This window comes from Solea solea, chromosome 2 (assembly GCF_958295425.1).
Source record: "Solea solea chromosome 2, fSolSol10.1, whole genome shotgun sequence".
Classification (NCBI taxonomy): Eukaryota; Metazoa; Chordata; class Actinopteri; order Pleuronectiformes; family Soleidae; genus Solea; species Solea solea.
This window is the reverse complement of record NC_081135.1, coordinates 13,494,904-13,521,290: the sequence shown is the minus strand read 5'-3', so window position 1 is coordinate 13,521,290 and position 26,387 is coordinate 13,494,904. Positions and strand designations below refer to the sequence as shown.

The 26,387-nt window shown below is 39.6% G+C and overlaps 1 protein-coding gene across 2 annotated transcripts; it reads left to right on the top strand.

Annotated features, from left to right (window-relative positions):
- The first annotated feature begins 585 nt into the window (after positions 1 to 585).
- LOC131477043 (ly6/PLAUR domain-containing protein 6-like) lies at positions 586 to 26,387 on the top strand. 2 transcript variants are annotated; one of them, XM_058654805.1, is made up of 6 exons: positions 586 to 771; positions 14,962 to 15,085; positions 19,335 to 19,494; positions 19,900 to 19,998; positions 23,235 to 23,365; positions 23,939 to 26,387. In XM_058654805.1, the coding sequence occupies exons 3-6, from the start codon at positions 19,377 to 19,379 to the stop codon at positions 24,113 to 24,115; spliced, it is 525 nt and encodes a 174-aa protein (XP_058510788.1). In that variant the 5' UTR covers positions 586 to 771; positions 14,962 to 15,085; positions 19,335 to 19,376; the 3' UTR covers positions 24,116 to 26,387. The 2 variants fall into 2 exon arrangements, with proteins under 2 accessions (XP_058510788.1, XP_058510789.1); XM_058654806.1 differs by lacking the exon at positions 14,962 to 15,085.

The window sequence follows — 26,387 nt, the reverse complement described above, 5'->3', positions numbered from 1 at the left end:
CTACGAGCAATCTATCTATCTATCTATGCGATTTTAAGACATTGCTAATTATATGTTCAAATAAATCATAATTGTGAGCAAGTGCCAACAACTGCAAATAAATGTTTTTCCTTTGAAAGGAGGAAACAAATATAACTACATAATCAGTACACTGTATTGTTCAAAATAGGACATGAATGAGCATTTGGGAAAATGTGTGATGGTCTTTTTTCTTTTCTTTAAATACATATTTTATTTTATTTTATTTTATTTTTTACGAACATCCGAACTGTCTCCTCCTCCCTCATTCTCCTCAAAGACATGATGGTGAGTGGCTCAGCCTGTCGCTGTCATTCAGTGAATTCTGATGTTCTATGTAGGACAAAATCACAGAGTATTTCAAGAGAATGAACTACACTCTTTGTGTTTGCTCTTATAGATACATGGCTTCATTATTACCAGTTAAATGGTGCATGACTTACCTCCACCTCCCCCCTCCTTCACCACACCAGACTGGGAGGCATGGCTGCGGGAGCCCCGCCCACAAGAGTGTCCTGACCAATGAGGAGCCACGACCTCTGTAGACACGGAGCCACACTTCAACACGGTCTCCGGAGCGGAGTGAGTGTATGAGTGAATGAGTGAGTGTGACCGATGTGATCTGCCAACGGGACAAGAATTCAGAGCGACAACAATCTGGAGGAGTGGACGAGCGTTTCCACGCCGGAGGAGACTTTTCTGCTCCGTGTCTGGATCCTGAGCGGCTCTGACAGCTGGAACCCTCCTCCCTCTGTGAGTGTGCATGTGTGTGTGTGTGCAAGTAAGTGCTTTGATTAGAGATCAGGGATCAACACAGTCTGAGGGGGACCATAATCCAAGAGAAATCACTTTGAACCCATTTGTCTTCAAGCACCCAGAGCATGCTGGGAATCTGCCCTGTGACCCAATTTGACCTCCTCATCAGATCCATTAACCACTCACATTTATTTCATCTTTCTTTCTTTTGTAAAAAAAAATAATAATATTTAAATTGATTTTTGACAATTCCTTTGATAATTTTTATTTAATTTAGTCAGCACTCGGTAAAATATATACTTTCTTAATAATCATAATATAGATTTTCTTTTTTTTTTCTTACCAAGCTAAACAAAAAAAAAAAAAAAGTAGTCAAGTGTATTATTTGTCACTGTAGTGGCTAAAAAAATCAGAACATGGAGTATCAGTGTCTGCTGAAGCTATGAACTCTGTGTTTCACTGTGCTTCACTTTGACCCATGTGGACAGCCTTTATGCTCTGCTGTGTACACTGTGTGTGTGTGTGTGTGTGTGTGTGTGTGTGTGTGAGAGAGGGAGTAGCAGGTGGATCATTGCTCATGTCATGAACCCCCCCATGTCATGGAGGCTTTGTTCTGCAGACACAGTGTGTGTGTGTGTGTGTGTGTGTGTGTGTGTGTGCGCGCGTCTGGCATAAACTCTGACCCTTTGTGGACCAGTAGTCCAAAAAACTGATCCTAATGAGGCAGAACCTCATTTCTGAGAACCTGTTAGTTTAGGCATGTTCTCCCCATGTGTGTGGGTTTGCTCCGGGTTCTCCGATTTCCTCCCACTGTCTGAAAACATGCAGATTTGGGGATAAGGCAAATTGGAGAGTCCAAATTTACCATATGTGTGAGTGTGAGAGTGGATGGTTATTAGTCTCTATATGTGGCCCTGTGATGGACTGGCGACCTGTCCAGGATGTACCCCGTCTTTTGCACTATGTCACCAGTGCCCCCACGACCCTCATGAGGAGGATAAAGTGGTAGACAATAAGTGAGTGTTCAGTTGTTTTCACTTTATTTTTCACTATTGAATTTTAACACAGAGATAAAAAAAAGTCATGCTTTATTGTCACTCTGATTTCAGTATTCATAATAATATTTTACATATTATATATTGCTGAAAGAACAGAAAAAAAAAACGTTTTTGTAAAGGAAAGGAATCATAACATTTCTATTTGGTACCAGTGTTAAACTGTGTGATATAAGAAAAGTATGTTTTCTATAATAAAATGATTAAGGGAATATTAGGTTTTAGAATGTTGGTGTGTTTAATACAGCACACACACACACACACACACACACACACACACACAGCAGGAGCCTCAATGTAATGACCACTGTGTCACCACTTACAATTCTAAATGAAGCATTGTGCTACAGAGATGCTCATAAATCATATTCTCCAGGCCGAAGGGGAGCATGATTGTTTGGTGCAGAGCCCTGGAAAAAATATTAATATATTTTCATTAAAAATTGGATGCAAACAGTTTCTCCTATAATAACACATTCATATGGCTCATTACAATTGCATTTTGATTATTATATATTTATTAGATCAGTCTTTTTTTTTTTTTTCTTATTTTAAATTTATTTACAGATTTCTCTGGACAAAAACAGCCTGAACCAAAAAAGGAGGTTCAGTGCTTGTCTGGAAACAAGCACACAAACACTTTCTGTTCAATATCATTTGTTATCATTTAGATCTTTTACTAATTATTTGAATAAAACCAAAAAAAAATTCAAATTTACAATGTTTTAAAATACAATAACATGTTATTAAAAACAAACCTTTTATTATTGATAATCAACAAAGGAACCTAATAGACACTAATTACTGTATTATTATGGTTGTTATTATTATTATTATTATTATTATTAATAATAATAATAATAATAATAATAATAATATTATACTAAGAAGAATTATATCCTTTTATTATTATATTTTACATACTTGTGTATTTTATATTACATTTATTAGTGTTCAGTATTAAGATCATTATTTATATCTATTTTCTCTATTTTGTATGATTAAAATACACATTAAAAGGATGAATAAATGTATGGACAATACAAATGTAACCTGAAGTGACAATAACAGCCGCCTTTAAATAGAATCAGGTTATTTTTTTTCTTTCCACATGCAAACCAGTTTGTTCATTTAAATTACAAACTACATATTTTTTATTTTTTTTTAAAGTCCACAACCTCAGATAATATCGAATAAGGCTTTTTTTAAAATCAGGCTTCAGCCTACGCAAAGAACAAAGAACAAAGAACAGCATCTTCATCATGAATGCTGAATGGTAAACATTAATCTCAGTAATATATAGAATAATATCTATCATTCAGTGTAATCTATATCAAATCAGTGTGAGCTTTCTCATCATCCCATTTTTATTTTTCTCATTCAGTTTTGTGAATTTCTCTGTCAGACATTTACTGTAGCAATATATACTGTGATGTGTGCGTTCTTGTATGTGCACCTTTGTGAGGACCAAAAGAAAACATATGAAGAGGGGGTGAGGACATTTTGGGAAAGTGAGGACATTTTGTCTGGTCCTCACAATGGGTTAAGACCTGGTTTTAGGGTTAGGGTTAGAATTAGGTTTAGGTTAAGGTTAAAGGCTAGGGCTAGGCATTTAGTTGTTATGTTTAAGTTTAGGGTAAGGGGCTAGAGAATGCATTATGTCTATCACTGTCCTCAGTACGAATGCTGCATGAGAGTGTGTGTGTGTGTGTGTGTTGCACACTGTCATGCTGGCAGCAAACCTCACTTCTGAACCCAATGCGTGGTTAGCAGAGGAGATGCCTGGTGTCTGTAATTGTGTGCGAAGTGCGTGTGTAGTCTGATGTGTTGGTCTTTGTGGTACTCTTAAATCAGCATCACAATAGCTACTCAAACTTGGTAAAAGCGCATAATGAAGAAGAAGAAGGGGGGATTCTGCAGGAAGCTGCAGGTTGTGTGTGTGTGCAGCTCTGTAGCTGTGGATGTCCACGTCCAGTATGGCCCCACAGCAGGGCCTCGTACTGCTGCGTGGGACTTTGTTGAAGTCATTCTGTTTTTTACTATTCCATAAAAAATTGTTTCGTAAATTCAATTTTTTCCAATTAAATTCACCCCAATTCTGTTATTTTACACTAATGTACCAGCAAACCATGAGTCTTAAAATGTGATTGAATAAAATGCCAGTTAGCAAGTTATTTATGCTACAGAACATTGCTACACAATGTTATACAATGTTATGCCACACAACATTGCACTATTATGTGCTATGTGCTTTAAGTCCAAAATACATAACATTATACAAAACATTTTATTTTATTTTATTTTTTTACTTCTTGTTTTCAAGATTTCACTAGAAACGATCATAGATTCTTTATCTTTTCTGGAAGAATGTCTGACTGGGTTAAGTGAACACAGGCACAACTGCTCTCTGCCTCTCGGCCTCCTGAATTTGTTCTCTTGTTCTGTCTCCAAAAAAACAATAATAGCTCGTCGACAACCTCTGAGACTTGTTTCGATCTACTCTAGCAAGCAACTTGGTCCTATTACAAACGCATTCACCTGCCTCTTACCTGGTTCTTCACCGGCTTGCCGCTGCTACTACTGTTTGTGGAGAAGGCGTTTGGTTGTTTCGCCACCGGGGTAACGATGTGGATGGACGTCCTGCCTGCGTGGATTATTGTCGTCTGGATTATTTCCATCATCCTCCATCCAGTCACGACGTTTCCAACACCCCAGTACTAGGCAGCAGAACTACCAACTACGATCCCACGAAGAGCCCCCACTGGCACTTCACCTGCACCCGGACATCGTATACTTTCCTTGCCGAATGTACATCCACCGTGGGCGCAGCTACAACTTCCACAACTCCAAACCGATCTGGTCCCTCTGGTCCTCCACCTCTTGACCCACAAGAAAATCCATGGGATGTACTGTTAGCCACAGCTTGTTAGCTAGCTTAGCCAAGTCGGCTAGTGGCTCACCTGGCACATCCAGCCTCTCCATCGGGCTGTTTAATGTCCACTCTTTGACCAGTGTGGCTCCCTGTCCTCTCCTCCACGACATCTTGAAGATCATTAGTTGGACTTTCCGTCTTACTGAGACTTGGCAACAGCCCAATGATTATTCACAATTAAATTAATGTATCCACCTGGGTTTGTTTACACCTGCAAATCTCACACTAAAGGCAGGGGTGGTGGTCTTGCAATACTCCACCACAGGAAGTGGAAGTTATCCCCGGTCACTCTCCTTCTGATCACTTCCTTCGACTGTATGGCCCTTCAAATTAAAGGTCCAACACCCACCATCCTTGCCACAGTTTACAGACCTCCCTAGGACTTTTTTAATTAACTTTCTCTGCTCCTCACGTTTTTATCTGCCCTGTCCCCTAATTTAATTATGCTGGGAGATTTTAATATTCATATGGACATTATTAACAACACAACTACAAAGGACTTCATTTCACACCTGGACAGTTTTGGTTTTCAGCAATATATTGATTTCCCCACTCATTCCAAGGGACACACTGTTGACCTGATCTGATTAGACCTAAAACAATTAATCAATTACTAATAGAGTTGCTCCGATTCCGATACCAGTATCGGAAATGCCTCCGATACTGCCGAAAATGTGGACATCGGTATCGGCGAGTACTGGAGTCCATGCACCGATCCGATCCCACGTAATTTATTAGAGCTCCGTTAGCTCTGACACAGTTCTTCTTCGCCACTCTTGAAACAGTTGCGCTGTGCTGTTTTAGAGGTGTGAAGAAGAACTGATCACCCGACACCTGTAGACAAAGAGCTAACGTTAGCTCATCATATCGGCGGTTTGGCAGTATTTACCAGTTAGCTCCGTTAGCGTTGTTAGCGCGCCTACAGTCAAACTGGAGAGGCCCGTTTATTAAACGAAAAGAGCAGCACTACAACTAACCAGCGTACCTGTGTCCTGCATATGTATGCCTCTGTTTTTAAAGTTTAGTTTTAACAATCTGGAGTCATGTAAAAATGATGTCACGTGCGTCCTTTCCCGGTCAGTCGTCATGGAAACATGAAGCTCTGCCAGTGCTGCGGTGTTTGGACCAGAGTCAAAACAAACCTACAAGCTGAAAAACAAAATAATTGATGATGATTTGTAAATCATAACCTGCTGGAATGCAAAGTACATATGACAGCGCAGGGATGATGAGACGGACACAGGTCCCGTAACACATACAGTAAACGGTTCTGAACAACAACCCGTGCCCACTTACAAATGTGAATTCTAACAAGTGAGAAAATGTGTTACAGCGGATTCAAACAGAAATTGAATCCGCTCTTGAAATTACAGATAAAAGCCCTTTTTTTTTTTATTTATAACTCAATAGAAATTAATTATTTCTTTAAACTTAAAACTGTTTAATTAATTAATGCAGGACGTGTCAGGCTTTTGCGCTCATGTGGACAGAACACGATGAAGTTTCTCCGTGTCATCAACACTTTGTTTTTTATGGTGTTCAGCAGGGCTCTGTCCTTGGCCCCTCCTATTCATTATTTATCTCCTCCTCATCTGCCATATTTTCAGAAAGTTCAACACCTCCTTCCACTGCTATGCGGAAGTCCAATCCTGACTCTCCTCTAACTTCCTCAAACTCAACAACAATAAAACTGAGGTCCCACTCATTGGAACAAATCCACACTCTGGCACTCTCACACTCTGACAATATTTCTCTTATTTCTCTTAACTCCACTGTCCCTCCTTCCCCTCAGGAAAAGAGTCTGGGTGTCATCCTTGATAGTACACTTTCTTTCACTGCCCACATCAATAACATCACTTGGTCTGTTTACTACCACCTCCGTAATATCAATCGTCTCCGCCCCTCACTCATACCCCACAGCACCGCCACCCTCGTTCATGCACTCGTAACATCCCACCTTGATTACTGCAACTCTCTCCTCTTTGGTCTCCCGCACAAATCCCTCCGAAAACTGGTCCAAAACTCGGCAGCCCGCATCATCAGTAGAACCTCCTCCATGGAGCACATCACACCTGTCCTCCAACAACCTCACTGGCTCCCTGTCATGTACCAAATTCAATACGAGATCCTCCTTCTCATCTTCAAAACTCTCCACAATCATTCCACCTCCTACCTTTCTGACCTCCTTCATCCCCAAACTCCCTCTTGTTCCCTCAGATCCTCAACTGCTCCCCAACTCACTACACCCTCTGCCCATCTTGTCACCATGGGATCCAGGGCTTTCAGCCACTCTTCCCCCCGCCTAGGGAACTCTCTCCCACACGACATCCACAATATTGACTCCTTTCACACCTTTAAATCAAGACTCAAGACCCAATTGCCTTCTCCCTCTGACCCCTCCATAATTAAAATATTGCCTGTATTTTAATTATTTTTATTGTGTTTTTCTGTTTTTAATCATGTACTGAGTGCTTTGAAAGGTGCCCTTAAATTAAATGTATTTTATTATTATTATTATGTTATGAGTATATATAATAATATTATTTCATTCATAATATTTAGTTAGTTAGTTATTAGTTGTAAATATGAAATATTTATTTCAAATGAACAATGGCTGTGTTCACCTCATGTCAGTCAGAATGGTGTGACAGCATGCACCCTGATCCCAAGGAAGGAAGCGAAATGGAACTCATTCATTATCCATCATTCATTATTATTTACAGCTGTTTTTCAACTGTGAGTTGTCAAATGGAAGCTGTGCTGAGGGGCCATTGAGTTTATTATTATTATTATTGTTGTTACTGTATTGTTGTGGTTGTCACTGGTATTATTTAAATCAGTGTGCAGAGAGTCCACCTCATGATAAAAGTATATTGGTCTTGTTTATGTCATATGTTATATAATAATAGACAGAAGCAGAGGCTGGTGTATGCACAGTATGTGAGGAGCACAGATGACTGGATGCAGATTTACAGTAAATGTCCACACTGCAGGACACATGCTCCTCCATGTCACACAGTCTGGATCCTACTGTTAATCATATGTTGCTCTCCTGTCTTCAGATGTCAGGTCTGGTCGCAATCTTGTGATTTACTGATGTTTAGCTAATGTCAACATCCCTGTTTACTGCGAGTTGTTCTCGTGCTGTAATTTTTAATCAATCATTCAATCAATAATTTTAGAAGATAAAGCGGTAGAAGATGGACAGATGGAAATGAAACGATTGAGGTTTAGTTGCCTTTAATACCTTTGAGATAATCTAAAAACCATATTATTATTCGTTTTATCTTTTACCAGACAATTTAAATGTTAAATCCTTTCCATATATATATAGAATTTGATTAAATTCAATTCAAAGTTCTAGACAATTTCAAATTCACTGTAAATGCATATAAGAAAATTCAATATATATATATATACGGTTGAAAAAGTGATAAAAGAGATAAATAACATCACACACAATGCCAACATATGCCTATTAGAAATAAACACATTTTGTACGTTTCTGCACATAGTTTATTGTATTTGTTTATTTTTATTTATTTAACCGGGTATAAAACTGATTACACCAGATTATAAATCTCCTTTGCAGGAGTGTCCTGGTCAAGACAGGCAGTAGTACATACAGGTTAGAACATGGATTAAACCAATTCAATTATACAGAATACTTAAAAGTAATATTAATATTATATTTATCTACTTGAAATATACAAAGTGCAGTATTAAATCAGCTAAAAAAGCTAAATCAGCTAAATTTAGCTTTTGGCCGGATGTTTCTGCTTCCAGATCATTTAACAATAGTTTAAAAGTGTCCAATGAGACCAGATCCTTTTCAGACAATTTTGTTGCTTGTTTCAAGAATGCATTTTTCCTAATTCAGTATGGACCCTTTGAATTGACAAGAAGTATCCTGGGAGTCCTGGGACCAAAGACAACTCTAGCTGATTACCTGGGTTGTGTGGTTTTTAATGCAAAGTTCAGTGCAGTGATTCATTAGTTAAATACTTTCTATTATTACCTTCTATATTTTCTTTATGTGTGACAAAACCTTTGTATACATGATGTTTCTTACTGTTGTTTTATTAACCAAATATCTGCAAGATATGTATAAAACCTCACATACACTTCCATGCCTGTACTGACAGGGCTTGTTAGCATTCAGCCGAGGTCTTCAGCGAGCCTGGGAAAGGGAGGCAGAGTCTGCACAGTTTTTCTTTGATGGTCTCCTTTGAAGTCCTCTTTGGTTTTTTTTTACAACATGTATAATTCATGCTGTAGTCCTCATCATAGTAGTAGTTTTAATAGTAAGCACTCAGGCAACATTCAGATTTGTCTGTGAATGAAAGTGAAAACAAATTAAATTCTGAAGATCTTCTGCGACCCACAAGCCTTTAATCCCAACTCTTATTAAATTTTAGGGCCCAAACAGTGACTGGTCCAAAGGCCCTATTGTATCTGCCCTGGTTATCATATTGTTCTTTCTTAGCCACTCAGCAGTAGCCTGGCTAACACATCTAAAGCTCATTTGAGATTAAGTATGAGTCTGGAAAGGGTGTAGTCACCTCCCACCTTCAAGAGGCGTGACCAACGCATGTAGATTAGATTGCCTCTGTATGCAATTGATAGATGTACAACCAATCAGGCCAATGATGCAGATAATGTGTGCAGAGCAATACAAATGTCAACAAACAAATGTTTTTGTAGTTTCTTGGAGCAATGGCTATCGCGTTATGGCGTCTATTGGCTTTTGCCCAGGGGATCTGTGTGGAGCAAACCACTTAAAAAGGAAGCAATAGCCAAATCGAAATACAGCTGCTGTAACGTTAGTAGTTGTTGCAACAGCATGTGAAAAAAACTACAAAGTTTGCTAGGCCAAAAAGAACGCTAATCTCGCGATAAGAAATGAGCGTCGTTAAAATGGATTTGCGTTAACGCCGTTAATAGCGCGTTAAACTGACAGCACTAACATAGTAACATAAGTAACATAAAATAACAATACTTATTTTCTGTACTTAAGTAGAATTTTCACATATCTGTACTTTACTTTGTTATTAATATTTCTGACAACTTTTACTGCATTTCCTAAATAAGATGTACTTTTACTCCAATACATTTCCCTTAACCAACTTCGTTACTCGTTACTACAAAATAAAAGTTGAGTTGGTGACTTGTCACTAGTTGTTTTTAGCGGCACCAGCTGTTAGCCACTCAGCTGTTAGCTGCAGATTTCGGCCCCAAGTGGACTTAAAACACACCAACAACACCAATGCTCTCGTCTCCCGGTTTCTGTTGTACACTCCGGACGCTGGGTTTCAGCTATCAGCTGTTTCAGCCCTCAGCTGTCAGCTGAGCGGCCAACCGGTGAGCACCAGGAAAACCAAAGAGATAATTGTTGACTTCAGGAAGCACAGCACCCCCTAGCCCCCCTTCACATCAATGGCGAGTGTGTGGAGAGGGTCCACACCTTCCGGTTTCTCAGCGTCCTCATATCCACCAACTTTTCCTAGACAGAGTACATCACGGCAGTCATCAAGAAGGCTCAGCAGCAGCTACACTTCCTGAGAGTCCTCAGGAAGCGCAACCTGAACTCCAACCTGCAGCTGACCTTCTACTGCTCATCCATCGAGAGCCTGCTGAAGTACTGTATCACAGTATGGTACGGCAGCTGCACCATTGCGAACAGGGAGAGGCACAGAAGATCATTGGCTGCCCTCTCCCCTCCCTGATGGACATTTACACCTCCCTCTGCCTCAGCACAGCTGAAACCATCACCAAAGACCGGCTTTGACCTTGTTGACCTGTTGCCCTCAGGGAGGCGCTACAGGTGCATCAGGACAAAAGCAAACAGATTCAAAAACAGCTTCTTCCCAAAAGCAATAACCACCCTGAACTCTAACATGCACTGATTTTATAGTCCCACTACTAAATACCTTACCTACTGTGCAATACATAACAATGTACAATATTCCACACCATAATGTGCAATATAACACTGTATATAACACTGTAAATGTTCATACGTCTCAGGACTGTGCATTTATTTTATGTTTAAATTGTATATTTTTACGCTGTTTGCACTGTTATTGGAGTTGCATTTAATCTCATTGTACATGTGTTTAATGACATTAAAGGCATTCTATTCTATTCTATTCTGTTCTATTCTATTCTAGTCTTCCAAAACAGTGTCCTTGCCAAACGTGACTGCAAAGCCAAATTAAAAAATGCAGGTAGACTCAACTGGCTTCACCCAGGTTAATGCATCAGGCTTCTGCCCATACTGACAATGCTCTTTGATCTGTATGCAGGTTACTGCGGCAACCATGGTAGTGACCAAATGTAGATTTGTAGGAATAGTATGCAGCAGGCTTCCGCCCTATCTCTATTCTTTTCAACTTCTTTTAGGGCCAGTCTGTCCATGATGATAGCCCAAAGCCACTCACTTCTCCACCTACTGACAACAGGACGTACACATTCATTCATACGCATTCAGTAACAATGTAAATGAAACAATGTCGGGTCGACATCTGCTACCCGCTGACATAACACAGGGCCACGCAGCAGCCATTGTGGTTGCTCCACCCCCATTGCATGCAGTGTGTGATGGTCCATTCAGTGCTGCTCATTTAATCTTAGAACCACCTCTTCATCATGCTCGACACAGCACATAATAGTAGAGTTACATCATCTATAAACTCCATGCCAAATTATGAGATATAACGTATGTTGACACCTTTTATTCTTGGTTCTCAGACTCAGATTTCCAAATGGTCAGATAAAAAAAATAAAGATGAACATAGTTTTAATCCCATATCTTATTAATTCTGATGATTTTGAAAATGTATCCTAAATATTTTACATCTTGAGTAAATGTCTGTGTGATGACCAAGTGACAACATTAAAAAAGATTTGCTGTGTCAAACTCATTTCTGGTTTTCCTTTCTCAGTGACAAATATAGACTCCCATCATTTCCTCTATTTTAGGCATAGAACATACAGTATGTGCTGGTTGCTCGCAGGTTGTTTGCTGGTTTTTTTTCCGTGTTGGAAAATGTAGAGTTGAATTATATATCTGTGGGCGACGGTGGCTCATTGGTAGTTGAGCGAGTCGTCTTTCAACTTGAAGGTTGTGGGTTCACTTCCAGGCTCCACTAGTCTGCATGCTGATGTGTCCATGGGCAAGACATTCAACATCACATTGCCCCGACAGCCGTGCTGCAGCATGTGAATGGGTATGAAAGATGTGTGATGGAAAATGTTTGAATATAGGTGTGAATGGGTGAATGGCAAAAACTGTAGTGTAAAGCAGCTTTGAGTGGTCATCAAGACTAGAAAAGCGTTCCATAAATACGGACCACTTACAATACATTTTAGCATTTTTACCCTCCGATCAGCATAAACTACGGCATCAGCCATGAGAAGCATGTCATTTTTGATTACTTGCTTGGTGAGCCCCTTGGAACCGCGATGTTGGCAACCTATGATGCGGCAAAAATGAAAGGGCCCTGTCAGAGTTCACTGTGCTCTTTAAATCCAAGGAGCGTTGCTGGAAAGTGTCACGTTAGCATAACATTAGCAATGGTTAATGATGTGAAATGCTGTGTTAATGTTGCTGTGCAAACTTGGATGTCAGTTAGACTACAGTCCATTATTTACAGAGAGTTAACCACAAAATCTGTTGCTTGTGGTTTCGTAACAGTGATTCACCTCCATCATCTCTCTGGATCTGTGGGCATCTTGTAAGGGCAGCCCATGGCCAAGTGGAAAGGGAACTTGGCTTGTAACCGGAGGGTCGCTGCTCTTAATTCTAGGATGGGTCAAATGCAGAGGAATACTATTCCCTAAGGGGATTAATAAAATGTAATTCTTGTAAAAAGGTCTCCTGTTAGCCTGTTATGGCATCCCAGTGCCACAATAGCTAACTACAATCTTCACTTTTGTGATGAAAACAGCTGGCAAAAAGACTGATTTATGTGTTGTCTAGTATATACATAGGTATCCATATGGTGCATGTTCACTGTGAAACTGCAGTGGGTCAGAGGACGTCAGTTAAGGAGATGATCTTTACTGCATCCTGAAGACACATTTGTATTCACATGCGTAGCGAGAAACTTGACTTGAACTTAGAGCTGAACGCTTGGGATTGGATCTCTCAGCACGGATGTTAATATCAGGTCTGAACAGGATTTTAATGATGACGGAGCCTTAATCTGGTCATATCAGTCCTGAAGACAGTCCATTAGCAACACCCACCACTCCCCCCCACTCCCACCCCACACACACCTGAGAGGAAACACTATTCACAGGTTGCTGCATGTCTGAATATCAAGTTGCCTATAGCCTCCAAATAACATTGCCCAGCAGTCAACTGTCCAAACAGGGATTCCTGTGCATGCACACTCACATGTAAGTGTTGCATCTTATCGTTATTATCAAACTGTATCTGTTGGTGCTGAAGTAGTTCAGTAGAAAGAAAAAATACTTGATACCAAGAAGGACAGATGTGTCATGCATTTATGTGTAGATGCACTGTTTATCTATCTGAATCTATCCAGGTGTTATTTTGCTTATCTCTGGTGATGAATCCGGTGTTGAAGCTTCACATTCTACATTAACATAAGAAAACACGGTAGAGATAGTATCCGTCTGGTTCCAAGGTGCAGTGTGAGACACCTGTCGCACTGAAACCAGACCTGAGTGTCCATGTCTGTGGGATGAAAAGCACATGGCAGAGGTTAGATAGCTGTCACAGCTCTTTTTACTCACCTCACAGCAGTCTTTCTGTTCTTAACCAGATGGGGAAGTCTGATTTAATTGTAATATACCACCTGTTTCTGATTTTAGCCTGATGAAATGGTCACTCCATATCTGGAAATAAAACTGTGTAAAACTGTGTCACAGTGGTGCAGAGGTCACTTTTAACACCATGACATGAAAGTTCAAAGTTTTAGTTTTAGTTTTAGCTTTTAAAAAAATAAGGCCACATGGTGGAGTAGTGGCTAGTACTGTTACCTCACAGCAAGAAGGTCCGGGTTTCCGACCTGGTCCGATTAAGGGCCTTTCTGTGTGGAGTTTGAATGTTTTTCTCTGGGTTCTCCAGTTTCCTCCCACAGTCCAAAAACATGCACAGGACACTGATCGTAGGTGTGAATGTGAGAGTGAGTGGTTGTTTGCCTCTGTGTGTCGGCCCTGTGATGGACTGGTGGCCTATCCATGGTGTGACCCCCCCTTTTATCCTATGTCAGCTGGGATTGTCTCCAGCGGTCCCACAACCCTCATGTCGACAATAAAGTGGCAGAAACTAACTGAATGAATGACTGGATTTAACCGCCTTGTCTAATGTGTGAACTTTGCTCCAGTGTTGCACAGTATTTGATGTACGGAGGCAACATAAAGGGGTAGTTCAGGAATTTTGGAATGTGGTTGTAAGGTTGCACCGACACCAAGTCGGCACTGACTGCACTGTGTGCCTCATCTGTGCAGAGAACCAATTGTAGATGCTGACGCTCACTCTCACTGAAAACATAGTGGTCAGTGGGTTTATACAGAAAAACAGATTTTAATCATTTATCAAAATTAAATCAATGCCTGTTTAATTCTGTAATATCTTTAGAAAATGTCCGTTATCTTGTGGCCAAAGGGAGAAAGCACACCTCTCTGTATGTGCTACTTCTCATCACTATGTTTACTATATTTTGTGAGCTACACTGCTACACAGAACAATACATAACAATGGACATAATAACTGAAATAAATATAATAATAATAATATAATATAAAATGATATAACTTTAAAAATATATCGGAAGGGGTGTGACTTATTCTGTTATCATTTCTTGTCCTTACACTATCATATTTCCGTCATCTGTTTTTGTTGTTGTTTCTTTTCTTTTTGAAATAACAGTTTGCAGTGCAGTTGCAGTAAATACAGTTTCATCGTTGCATAGTCCATTTTAGTCAGAAGAATACATTTTTTTGTGATATTTAATTTTTTGATTTTATATCCTGAAAAATCTGCCACTAACGCCTACAACACACAATCATAACTGTTGTTAGCAAGTCCATTGTTTGTGGAATTTACACAACAAACTGCGGAAGTTTATTTATATTTACTGCTTCACAAATTGTGTAACATTTCTTCTATTTGTGGGAAATGTCAGTGTCAAACAAAGAGTATGTTCCCCCTGTTGCTGCTACACACAGACGGACAAGGACAGAGCCGCAGAGCTGCATCACTCAGGGGTCGCGGAGGAGGGAGCAGACGGCCTCATGTGTCCCGAAAACAAGATGACCTCAGTGCAGAGAGTTGAAGATTGGATATGAACATGTAAGTTACATTTTTTTGTCAGTGCTTACATTTAACACCATTATTAATATACATTTATTTACAGTGTGTTATTTGTATGGTTATATATACCCTCACTTTCTGTCATTCCTAATAATACAGACTTATTCAATTCTAAATTGTATTTGGAACACCAGCAATTGTCATCATTTCTAAAGTAATATTTATTTATTAATCTGATCTTTTCACTCTTTCCATTAGGAGAAAATTCAACTTTTCAGGCACACCAAGTTTTGGAGCAGTTTTTTCTGTGGGACCCCAGTTTGATATTTGATGTAATGTACCATTAACCTGATTTACCTGAACACTGCCTCAGGGTGGACTGCCATGGTGCAGGGAGCTGAATACATTGGTGGAGAGGAAATGCTATTAACAGCCGATGAGTTTCTGTTATTTCGACATATTATCATTACAGTTTTGTATTTATGTTGTTTTAGAATAAAGTTGTATAAAGTGACCCTTTTCTACTTGCATTATTTTTGAAATCCAAAATATCATTTTTACATACTAAATGTGGCCCGCCACGAGAAAACCAGCAACAAGTCGGCCCAGCACAAGTCGAGAAAACAAAGAAGAGATTTTCGTATTTTACAGAATATGTAAATAAGTTGAAATTTTGAAGAAGCCACTAAATGCATCAAATCACAGTATTGTGTGTCTTAAAACAATAAACTTTTTGGGTTATTTTTACAATTTAATTTAACACTACTTAATATGCAGCCGCTTACTGCTGCTTCAAAAAGCTTTGTGTGAACCTCTTATTAACCTCCTATCTTCTTATGGAGTGAGTTTTCATTAACGTCTTTAACCTGCGCTACGTTAGTGTTCATTCAAAGTCACATACAGGGATTAACACTTTTTTTTATGCTAAATGCTATCTTTTAATAATCCACTGTGCACTTCAGAATGTAATGTGGCTACATTGTTATTAGCTAGCTCAGTATTCTCGTTTTAAAATCCAAATGATATGCACATGGAAACTTCTGTTAATAACAAACCAACCTAATGTGTGAATGACACAGCATGGTATGAAGTGTTGACTGTAATGCTAAAGATTTAGTGTTGAACTAGCTGAGAGTTAGCACATCATCAGCTTATACAGCAACAGACTGATCCATCTACACTACACTACAGAGCCACTTAAATGTATTTTATTTTATTTGAACATATATATATATATAAATATGTATCTATATTTCATCTTTCTAATTCTTAAGTGCAGTATATTACCTTTTTGTTTTTAATTTTTAAGAAATGTATATTGATATTTCATTTTATTTTTCTCTGGGAACCCCCTGGGACCTCTTCATAGAACCCTCGGGGTCCCAAGACCTGTTATTGATAACCATTGTTCAAACTACCATAATAGTTTCTGTCCTGTGGGCTAACACATATCAGATGTCACTGACAGCTGGATGGAAATCACACTCTCAGAATCTGTAAATAACTCAAAATCCCCCTCTGGAGACTTGATCATGATCTTCAAATACTCAAATATTCCAAATCAATAAATGATTGCTTTATTTTGTTTAAAAATTGTCTACAGACAGTTATACTTTTATTTTATTATTATTTATTACAAATTACTTTTGTATTGTCAGATGAGACAGGGCTTGATTTCACTGTGCATTTCCCCACTAATAATAACAATTTGAAAGGTAATATCTGGCTCCAACCAACGCACCTCAAAAATGTAAACTGCTGAAAACACTGAAGGCTTTTGATAAGAGGTACAATCATTTACTTCATCCATCCATCCATTATGTGCTGTGCCAATCTCAGCTGACAGAGGGCGATAGGCGGGTATACTCTGCGTATACTCTGGACAGTTCGCCAGTCCATTGCAGGGCCACATAAAGACAAACAACCATTCACTCTCACATTCACACCTATGGTCAATTTAGAGTGACCAATTTACCTAATACCCATATTGTATGTTTTTGGACTGTGGGAGGAAGCCGGAGAGCCCGGAGAAAACCCACACACACACACGGGGAGAACAGGCAAACTCCATGCAGAAAGGCCCTTGTTCCAATCGGGGCTCCAACCCGGGTCTGAAAAGGCAAGAGTCCTAACCACTACACCAACCGTGTGGCCCTACAATCATTTACTTTTGCATTTTAAATGTTGTACCATGCTCCCTGCTTCCTCTGGCACTGGAAACCTGCTTGGTTTCAGAGGAAGTCCTGGTAGATACTAGAGTGGCCATCACAGTCGCTTGACTTGAACTCTATTGAAAATCTCTGGTGGGATTTGAAAAAGCTAATTGGAGCATGCAAACCCAAGAATATTTGTGAACGGCAGGCCTTTGCCCATGAAGAATGGGCTAAGATTCCTCAGGAATGCTGACAGAAGCTAATGCCTGGCTATGCATCACGTTTGCAGCAGGTCATAACAGCAAGTCAGTCATTAAAAGTGGCATTTTGTGATGAATTTGGAGAAACCATTTATAATATTAGTTGTGTTGAGCTATTTAAATTGTTAATGAAACCATATGGGAACTGCACAATTTGCCCTTTCTGTTTTTTCATATAAAAAACGGTACAAAAATAGAGCTTTTTTTACGTCAAGAGTTTTCAGTAGCTTTTAAGTACAAAAGGTTCTCTTTTTTTTTTAAATTCGGCAAGTGAGAGTAGTCGGAAGAAATCGCGGGACAAGATTACCGATTACCGACTTCAAGCCCATGCCCACTTAGTACCCAGGTAGCCTGGAAAGTCTACTAAGTATGCATGGTCTTGAAGTGGGTAAACACGGGTGGGGCCACCATGTTACCACAGACAACCCTGCTTGGGACCCATATGTCAGTCAGCCCATATATAACCCTTATGGATCCCTGTTTGCCCACATTGACATACTGGCTTGAAATACACAAAGAAGAAGAAGAAAGAAATGTTGACTGATTTAAAGGTCACGGGATAGAGAGAAGTGAGCAAAGGAGTAAAAAAAAAATTCAATCTGTATTAATGTTGTGGTTTATGGGTGTAAATGGTACATGTATTGTCAATTACACAAGTGTGGACATGTGTGAAAGGTCCAGTTCAGAACTTAGTTCAGTTATGCTTCCGTCTCCTAACAGGCAGCCTGACTAAAACACTGGCCTTCTTCTCGGCTCTGTGGTTTCAAAAATATCCAGCGACATAGAGCATGCCCTTGTTCATTCTTCTAATCCAAATATTAGTCAGGGAGCTGGAGAGATAAATGTGTGACTGTGTGTGAGACTTTAGTTTATGTGCACAGTGAGTATGAACCTGTGTAGAATATTTAGGTAGCTCTTTGTGAGCTGCTCATTGACTTTGCTGGAATATAATGAGCCCATCCAGATTTCAATAGGGCCTTCAATGCATCTGGCTGTGCTGGCGAAAAAGGCCACAAAGGATTGGAGTCAAGTGGATGTGACAAATGCTCAGATGGCTCCATTTGTTTTCTCCCCTGTCAGTGCAGTTTGTTGTCTACAGGAAAAGCTCTCCCATGTATCCTGGCTGCTGAATGAGCCTGTGGGCTCACAGTGGGCCTGTTCAGGCCTTACTTTACCTGCAGGGTGATAGATGACACTGGTCTCAGCCACTGCTGTGTGCTTATTTTTTTTCAATTCTGGACATTGCCTGGGGCGACCATCCTTCTATTCTCCGAGGTAGACAAGAATGAAGCAATTTCCAACCATGGGAACGTACTCGTTCTTTAATTAATCTCTGGATTATTATGTCACCAAACCAAATGAGCATCCATCACTGTGTTCTTTTGATGTTGAAGTCCCATTATCAAGCCGAAGCCTAATTCAAAAAACAGTCTTTATGGTGGTTCTGCAAAAAGGTCAATATGCAACTGAATTCCCTTCATTTGTTAGTGATCTTGATTGGTATTACATTAATTACTACTGAGATTACTGTAATCTACTCAGTCACGGACACTGTCATGATTTCATGGACATTCACAGTTTATTAGTGTTGCATCATTTGAGTGATATCAAAACTGAGGCAAACATAATTGCACAATCACACTCACATGCTAGCCATGCCAGACAGGTAACTTTATGGTTACATGAAGTTACTCAGTATAAGAGAGATTTTCTTGGAATTAAAAACATTTAGCTTCAGCTTTTTTTTTGCCACGCCGAAGCAGCTTTCTCACTTTCTGTGTCTACTGATGTGTTCGAGTGAAACTCATGAACTTGTTAATTTTGACATGCATGTTGTCATGTTATTATATACTTTTTTTGTGTTTGACTTCACAGGTGAGTGGTGAAGTTGCATATGTGAAATTGTAATCAGCTGTGATGGAGCTCTGGCCTGCAGTGGCCTGGCTCCTGCTGCTCATCGCCATCTTGGATCTTCTGAAAAGCTGCCACAGCAGAGACTTCACTGAGCAGGACGTCATATTGCTTTACCCCTCAAGTGAGTGAGAACCTACAAACAGCACACACCATTACAGTTTACTGCTGGGATTCATACTCATCAGCCTGGCGTAAAAATATCTGCCAAATTAAATATAGATCACTGTGGTCCGTTGTGGCGACCTCAACAGAGGGAGTAGCCAAAAGAAAAAAAAAAAGTTTTTTTTAATACAATTAAATAAAAGAAGTGAATGAAGTGATTCAAGTTCTCTTAATCTGTGGCAGATAAGGGTTCAGAGTTAAACAGATCTCCACATAGACATCTGGATGATTGGCTTGAGCACAGGTAAACACAGTGTTAGCTGAACAAGCTAGGTTTCAAAAATGCAAACGCAGATGGGGGATATGTTATGATGTGCCTGTAATTTATGACAGTAAATGCTTTCATGCTTTTGCCATTTTACAGGTACTCCATTTCCTGGTGGATTCAAGTGTTTCACCTGTGAAGATGAACAGGATAACTTTGAGTGCAATCGTTGGGCACCAGATGTTTACTGCCCACGTGGTAAGACTCTTACTGGACATTTACTGGATTTTCTTGTTAGGGATTTTTAGTTTTTTTTTTTTTTGTTGATACATTGTCCTATAATAACATGGCTATAATTTAAAATAAGTCATCTCAGAGACATTGACACATCTGCACCCCCACGCCTACACCATTTCTTCTCTATTTATTTTGACCAATCACAGGACAGTTCAGAGACAGAGGGTTCTCCCAGTGTACACTGCAAAAATCCTTAAAAGGTGGGTCTAAAAGAGCAATAAAAGACATGATACATTATATACAATCAGCAGAGTTTCAGAGATGAGATATTGTCTGTTTTTTGTTGAGTACAATATTAACACACCTCTTGAGCTGTGATCCAAAAACATCAATATTTTAACAACCTGTTAATGAAATTCAGTTTACCAGCAATCCTGCCTACTGCAGCTTTAATATAAAACATATCTTACTCATTCTGAACGCAACAATTACCATTCTTAAATTATTCTAAAGTGATTATATAATTGCATATTAAGTAATATCTAGTAATATTATTCACTGATCCAGGTCCAGCTGGCTCTTACCGCGCTGTCGTCACTGTCTCGGTTCTCTGTCACTAACTGTCCTCCTCTAGCCACACCCCCAGAGACACAGCAGTGTGGGGGGGGGACTCGGAGTGGATACGCAGCAGCAGAGCTGCATAAATTCAGTGGAATTCAGCACGAGCAGGAGAGGAAAATAAGGAAAATAAAACATCCGGTTTACTTTTCAGAATAAAAGATCCCATGTTGACACCACATCCTACTTCACTTTATTACATCACAGAAAGAGTCCTTGCGAGTGCAGCGTGCTCCTGTTTATTCAGTCGGTAGAAATACTGCTCTGTTTGTTGTGTTTACAACATTTACAGTGTATGTCCGTGCGAGAAGAACCCCAAAAAAACCTAGTCTCGCAACTCCAGCTGTGCAGCTGTGTCGAAGCTGGAGACTATACATATATATAAAAATATATGTATATACATATATAAATATATATATATATAATATATATATATATACACTACTCTATACTGCTGTAATATATCTATTTACCACATGCTACTGTATATTTTAATAAAGATAGATTAATAAATTAAGTTAGATATTTCAAATGTGAATATATATGCATTTATTAAAAGTATTTTATATGTTCATTTATCAACACTCGGTAATGAGGCTTAAGCACTTGGCGCCAACTGCCATTCAAACAGTAGAAAAAAGAAGTACGCTGCTGTTCCAGTTGAAGATATCGCCATGGGAGTGGCGAGTTTGACAGATAAAATAAATTAATGATGCACTGCAACATGGACCATGAAATAATAATGAAAATAGTGAAATAATTATATATGATTTTTTACATAAAATGAATTGGTATTTTAATTAATAAATTACACATTTATGTATTTATTTCCCATTTTAATTAATTAATGACAAATTTAAGTAATTATTTATTTATTTATTTATTTAATTTTGGCACTTTCTGTCCTCGTATGTAACGAGCATCAACCACGGTTGCAATGACATACAGTGGTTAACTTTGCACATCATTGAAGTGATTACTGACAGCTTCCAGTAGAGTACATTTGGCTGTTTGCACACTTTTGTCTGATTTATTAATCTTGGCAAGCATCTGTGTCAGGGACACTACAGTAGGGATGACATCTGCAGCACTGGCCTCCGCAGAGCTGATATCTTATCGAAGATGTTTTGATTCCTCCTTGCATAACCAACGTGTTGCAGTCATTGCAAATGGGGATTTTGTATCTGAAGGTGACACTTTAAAGTAGTTCCAAACCACAGACATAACTTAACTCTAATTTAAACCAAACCAAACTTGTTAGCCAAGGGTAGCCACACACTGTTGTTATGCCTCACGGCGCAGTTTGATGAGGTCATCAATCACGTGCGGAAACAGGATGTCACAAGACCACATATATACCAAGCATTTACTTGCATATTTTGGTAAAAATCCAGGCATTACTTATTGATTTGTCATTATTGCCGATAAACCGATACCCATACCAACCAATAGATTAATATTGGGCCGATATTATTGGACATCCCTAATATTTAAACATTCATTTGTTAAAGATCCATCATTAATAAATACTCAATTGTATTTACTTCCATTTGCATGTTTTAATACAAAGTGGAACATAATTGGAAAGAATCAAAAATCTAAATCCTTTGCAATGAAAATATCAATGTTGATGCGCTTCATGTTTTCTCAGTTTTGTGGAAGATCACTTGGAAATTCTTTCGCTGGTTGGCAGCAACAGGAGCCTTTTTTTTTTTATCCTCCACCTCCAGGTGCTAACGTGACATGTTGCTGCTCATGTTGGTTGTTGTTGCTACTGTACATTTAAAGGCGACATAGACCGGAAGCTCCAATTAACGCTGCGTTTGTGTGTGTATATCTGCGTCATTACCTCGTTTATGAAACCCTAAAGTTTCAGAACAAACAGTTCAGCCACTGCTGAGAAAATAGTGTTGTATTGTTTTCCTGGGCTCTGCGAAGCGGATCGGCACTTCCCTATGCTGATGATGTCATCAGAAATCCTCACCACTCCTCTCACCACCGTAGCGCCTCCCGGTGCGGGCACTAGTCCGGGCACATCCGGTTGCGTACATTGAACCGCAGAAGAAGAAGAAGAACTACTCTCGTTGTAGCTCCTGAGATGCAGAGCATCCACCGTGCCAGAGGGGGAGCTGTGTATCTGAGAGCTGGCCTACCAATTACATCACTTCCAGGTACCTGGCCAATCACAGGACAGTGGGAAAGCTCTCGTTGGCTGGCCAATCACAACACAGTCCACGTTCTGGGGGTGTGGTTTTGGTCTGAAACAGCGTGGCTGACGAGAGCGTCAGTGAGGAGATATTTTGATCGGCTTGTTTGCAGCGACTGGGAGGTTTTTAACCATGAAAACAAGTTTATATATGTAAGTAGACCTCCATAACTAACATATATGTGCGATACAAGCATTCGATGTCACATTTAATAAAAACTAAGGAAAATCAGCCTCACATTGGTGCTGCAGAAGAACTGACCGAAGCTCTGGCTTCACTCCCAAAAAGACCACATCCTTATTTGTAAAACTCCAAAATGGAATGGAACACTGTGTTCAAAGGTGATTTTTAATGGATTGTTGGGAAAAAACTCCCTCATTTAAATGCAGTTACTTTTATTAGTGTTTGTGTTTGATCTTCTATGTCTTCCAGAAGCCAAATACTGCTACACCCGCCACATTATAGATGTGAAAGGTGTCAGTTTGTCAGTGACCAAACGCTGTGCAGCTCTGGATGACTGTCTTGCCACAGGATGCAGTGAAATGGATCATGAAGGAAAAAAGGTAGAGAGTCCCAGAATATTAATTTAGCAGGAACCAACAGGACCAGAGTTTGAGAGAAATCTGTCCCTACTATCAAACATTTTAAATAACTTCAGGATGAAAATATTTTACCTGGATGTATCTATTTACCATTTTTATTGTTTCACTATTTTTACAGTTTTACTTTTATCATGTCTTATTGTTTTATGTTGTTGTAAATCACTTTGGTCAACCAAATGCGCTTCAGAAATTACATTAACTTGAATATTATACACGGAGCCCCCCCTAGGGTCAGGCTGGGAAATAATTTTGTGTGAACTTTTGCAAAACGTTTTTGAGTTCTATCGCAATAACTTTGTGTTTCCTGCCAATACTTTTCCGTTCCCTCCCAGGTGTCTCAGGTAGCCCTGCCAGGCTGTGCATGTTCTCCATGCCTGAGCTCTGGGTAGCACCGGAGAGGGAAAACTATTGCAAGGGAATGCAAAAAGTTTGCTCTAAAAATGTTCCGATCTTGACCCTATGGGGGCTCCGTAATTATAGCATGTTAGCACTGTGTTGTGAAACTATTTTTGTTTTGTGTGTCTCTCTGGTCAGGTGTGCACAGCCTGCTGTGAAGGAAACATTTGTAACTTACCGGTTCCACGGAACGAAACAGACAGTATCTTTTCCACCAGATCACCTCACAGCGGCAGCACTGAGCGGCTGTCGCGCAGTCAAACACAGACTTTCTCAATCACCATTGCTCTCCTGATCATTTTAAGGGGAGTTTGAAACCTGAAGACAAGGATGTGCTGACAATTGAAAGGAACCTGTCATTGGACCACATACATTTTGGTTTAAATGAGCACTTACCACTAGAATAAGAGTTTAATTTGTAGGTTATTAAAACACTTTACAATAAGGGTGGGGATTAGGTGAATTGGACACCCTAAATTGACCAAAGGTGTGAGAGTGCGAGTGAATGGTTGTTTGTCTCTATGTGTGTGGCCCTGCAATGGACTGGCGAACTGTCCAGGGTGTACCCCGCCTATCGCCCGATGTAGCTGAGATTGGCACAGCACCCCCCACAACCCTCTGGTGGAGGATAAAGCGGTAGATGATGACTGACTGACAATAAGGGTACATTAAGTGTGGTCCGTGAGCGACCCCTAGTGGTCTGCGAGGTGACAAGCAAGTAACATATCATGTTTTAAAATTTAAAATGTCAACCTTAACCCAACCAATTTCAGTGTTTCTCAAACTGCCTGCGACATATATGTGTTGTTTTCAATATCAAATCAAGTAGTTTAGGAGGTTGCAATTTGTGAACTGTTGAAGTTGGCATATTGTTTTGCGGCTATTTTGAGTTCCGTGAGTGTTTTCTTATGGGTTAAGTGGTCCTTGGTCTTAAAAAGTTTGAGAAACACTTCACTATAGTTTTTGCCATTAACCCATTCACACCCCTTTACTCAGTGCATGTATCTGCAGTGCACTTTCTATCACACATCTGCCCTACCCATTCAAACACTGCCTACAGCCATCAGGAGCAACGTGGGGTTAAGTGTCTTGCCCCAGGACACCTTATGTAGACTAGGGTGTGGAAATCTAACCCACAATCTTCAATTTGAAAGACGATTTGCTCTACCACTGGTGCACTGTCGATATGGGTGCTCAGGCAACAACACGTGCAGTATTAAAAGTATGTGTAGTTCAGTCTCAGTGTTCTTTATCATTTCATCAGCACAGTTTCTCTTTGCCAAACCCTCAACGGTCATGATTTTCTGCTTCATGTATAAATGTAAAGGATCTTTGTGAAGAAATAATGTGACGGTTGTGTATTTTAAAGCTTATGCGGTATTTTCTTTTGTTTTTATGAGCCACAAGTATGATTAATGCAGTGGGACTGGTTCAAGTGAAGGGACTGTCTTTTTTTATTTTATTTAATTTTTTTAAATGTAGGATTTGATGTTGCACGTGTGAGTCCATAATCCATGTTCTATGTGAATCAATGCATGTACATTTAGAGTATTTATTTTTATATCCACTGTTGTTGTGAGGAATGTGAGACTTTGGGGTCTGAGTGTTACAGAGTTCAGATTACGGCATCAACGACTTCTCATTTTTTCAGATCGACTCATCTGTCAATCAAGTCGAAGTCGAGTCGACAAGTCATTTGATGACATCATCACATTGACACAGCGGAGGAGCACAGCTGTACAACAATGATGATTATTGTCTGTATGTGTAGTTAAGGGCACTTTAAAAAAAAAAGAGAAATCAACAGATCTTCTCAAAGACATTTAAACAAAACAAAACATAGGCCTTGAATTTTCAGTTAGTTTCACACAGAGAGGGAAACAACAACGCGACTTGTCGACTCGTCACACGACTTGTGCCACTAACATCGATGTGTTGACACATTGGTTTTTCTATTAATGCCCTAGTTCAGATCATAACAAAGAATTCCACTTCATTTTCTCCACTTGTTGAATTCCATGAAATGTTTTTTGTAATTACTTTGCTAAAAAACATTGTACATGCACAGATTGTGCACGTCTGAGGCCACTGTAATTGTAACTTTAACAAGCTATTTCAGTGTCCATATTTTACAGCATGCTGCCCTCCATAGTTAGAAATTAATGTAATCGACATAAAATCTTCCTCTGCACTATCCTAATCCTGTGTCTTCCACTTTGTATTAATCATGACAAAGCTATGAGAGTCACGTGATACGCTGAACAAGATAGCAGCCTAGGCTGTCAGCTCCCAGCCCAGCATCGCTAAATTGTTGATTTTTCTGCAGATACGAGTTTCGACTTTGACTTTTTGACACATCGCTGGCCTTGAAGAGGGGATCGAGGGCTCTAACTCTGCTCAGTTTCTCACACACTTGTTTCCCAAATGGTTCCCCGGTCTCTGTGACATTAAGATAGTGGTTATGAGAGTGCATCAGATGTTGCTCGTAGCAGCCTGCTACCCTCCCCTCAGAGGCAGTGGCACCAGAGCCTGCCTAAGGATCAACCAAGAATCCAGAGCCAGGTTAGCTCCAACTAGCTAACTTTGT

Bases quoted from the DNA above. Each gene is read 5' to 3' on its own strand.
- LOC131477043 (XM_058654806.1), top strand. From the start codon at position 19,377: ATGGAGCTCTGGCCTGCAGTGGCCTGGCTCCTGCTGCTCATCGCCATC. The intron at 19,495-19,899 runs GTGAGTGAGAAC...GCCATTTTACAG, and splicing joins CATATTGCTTTACCCCTCAA to GTACTCCATTTCCTGGTGGA. The intron at 23,366-23,938 runs GTAGAGAGTCCC...CTCTCTGGTCAG, and splicing joins TGGATCATGAAGGAAAAAAG to GTGTGCACAGCCTGCTGTGA.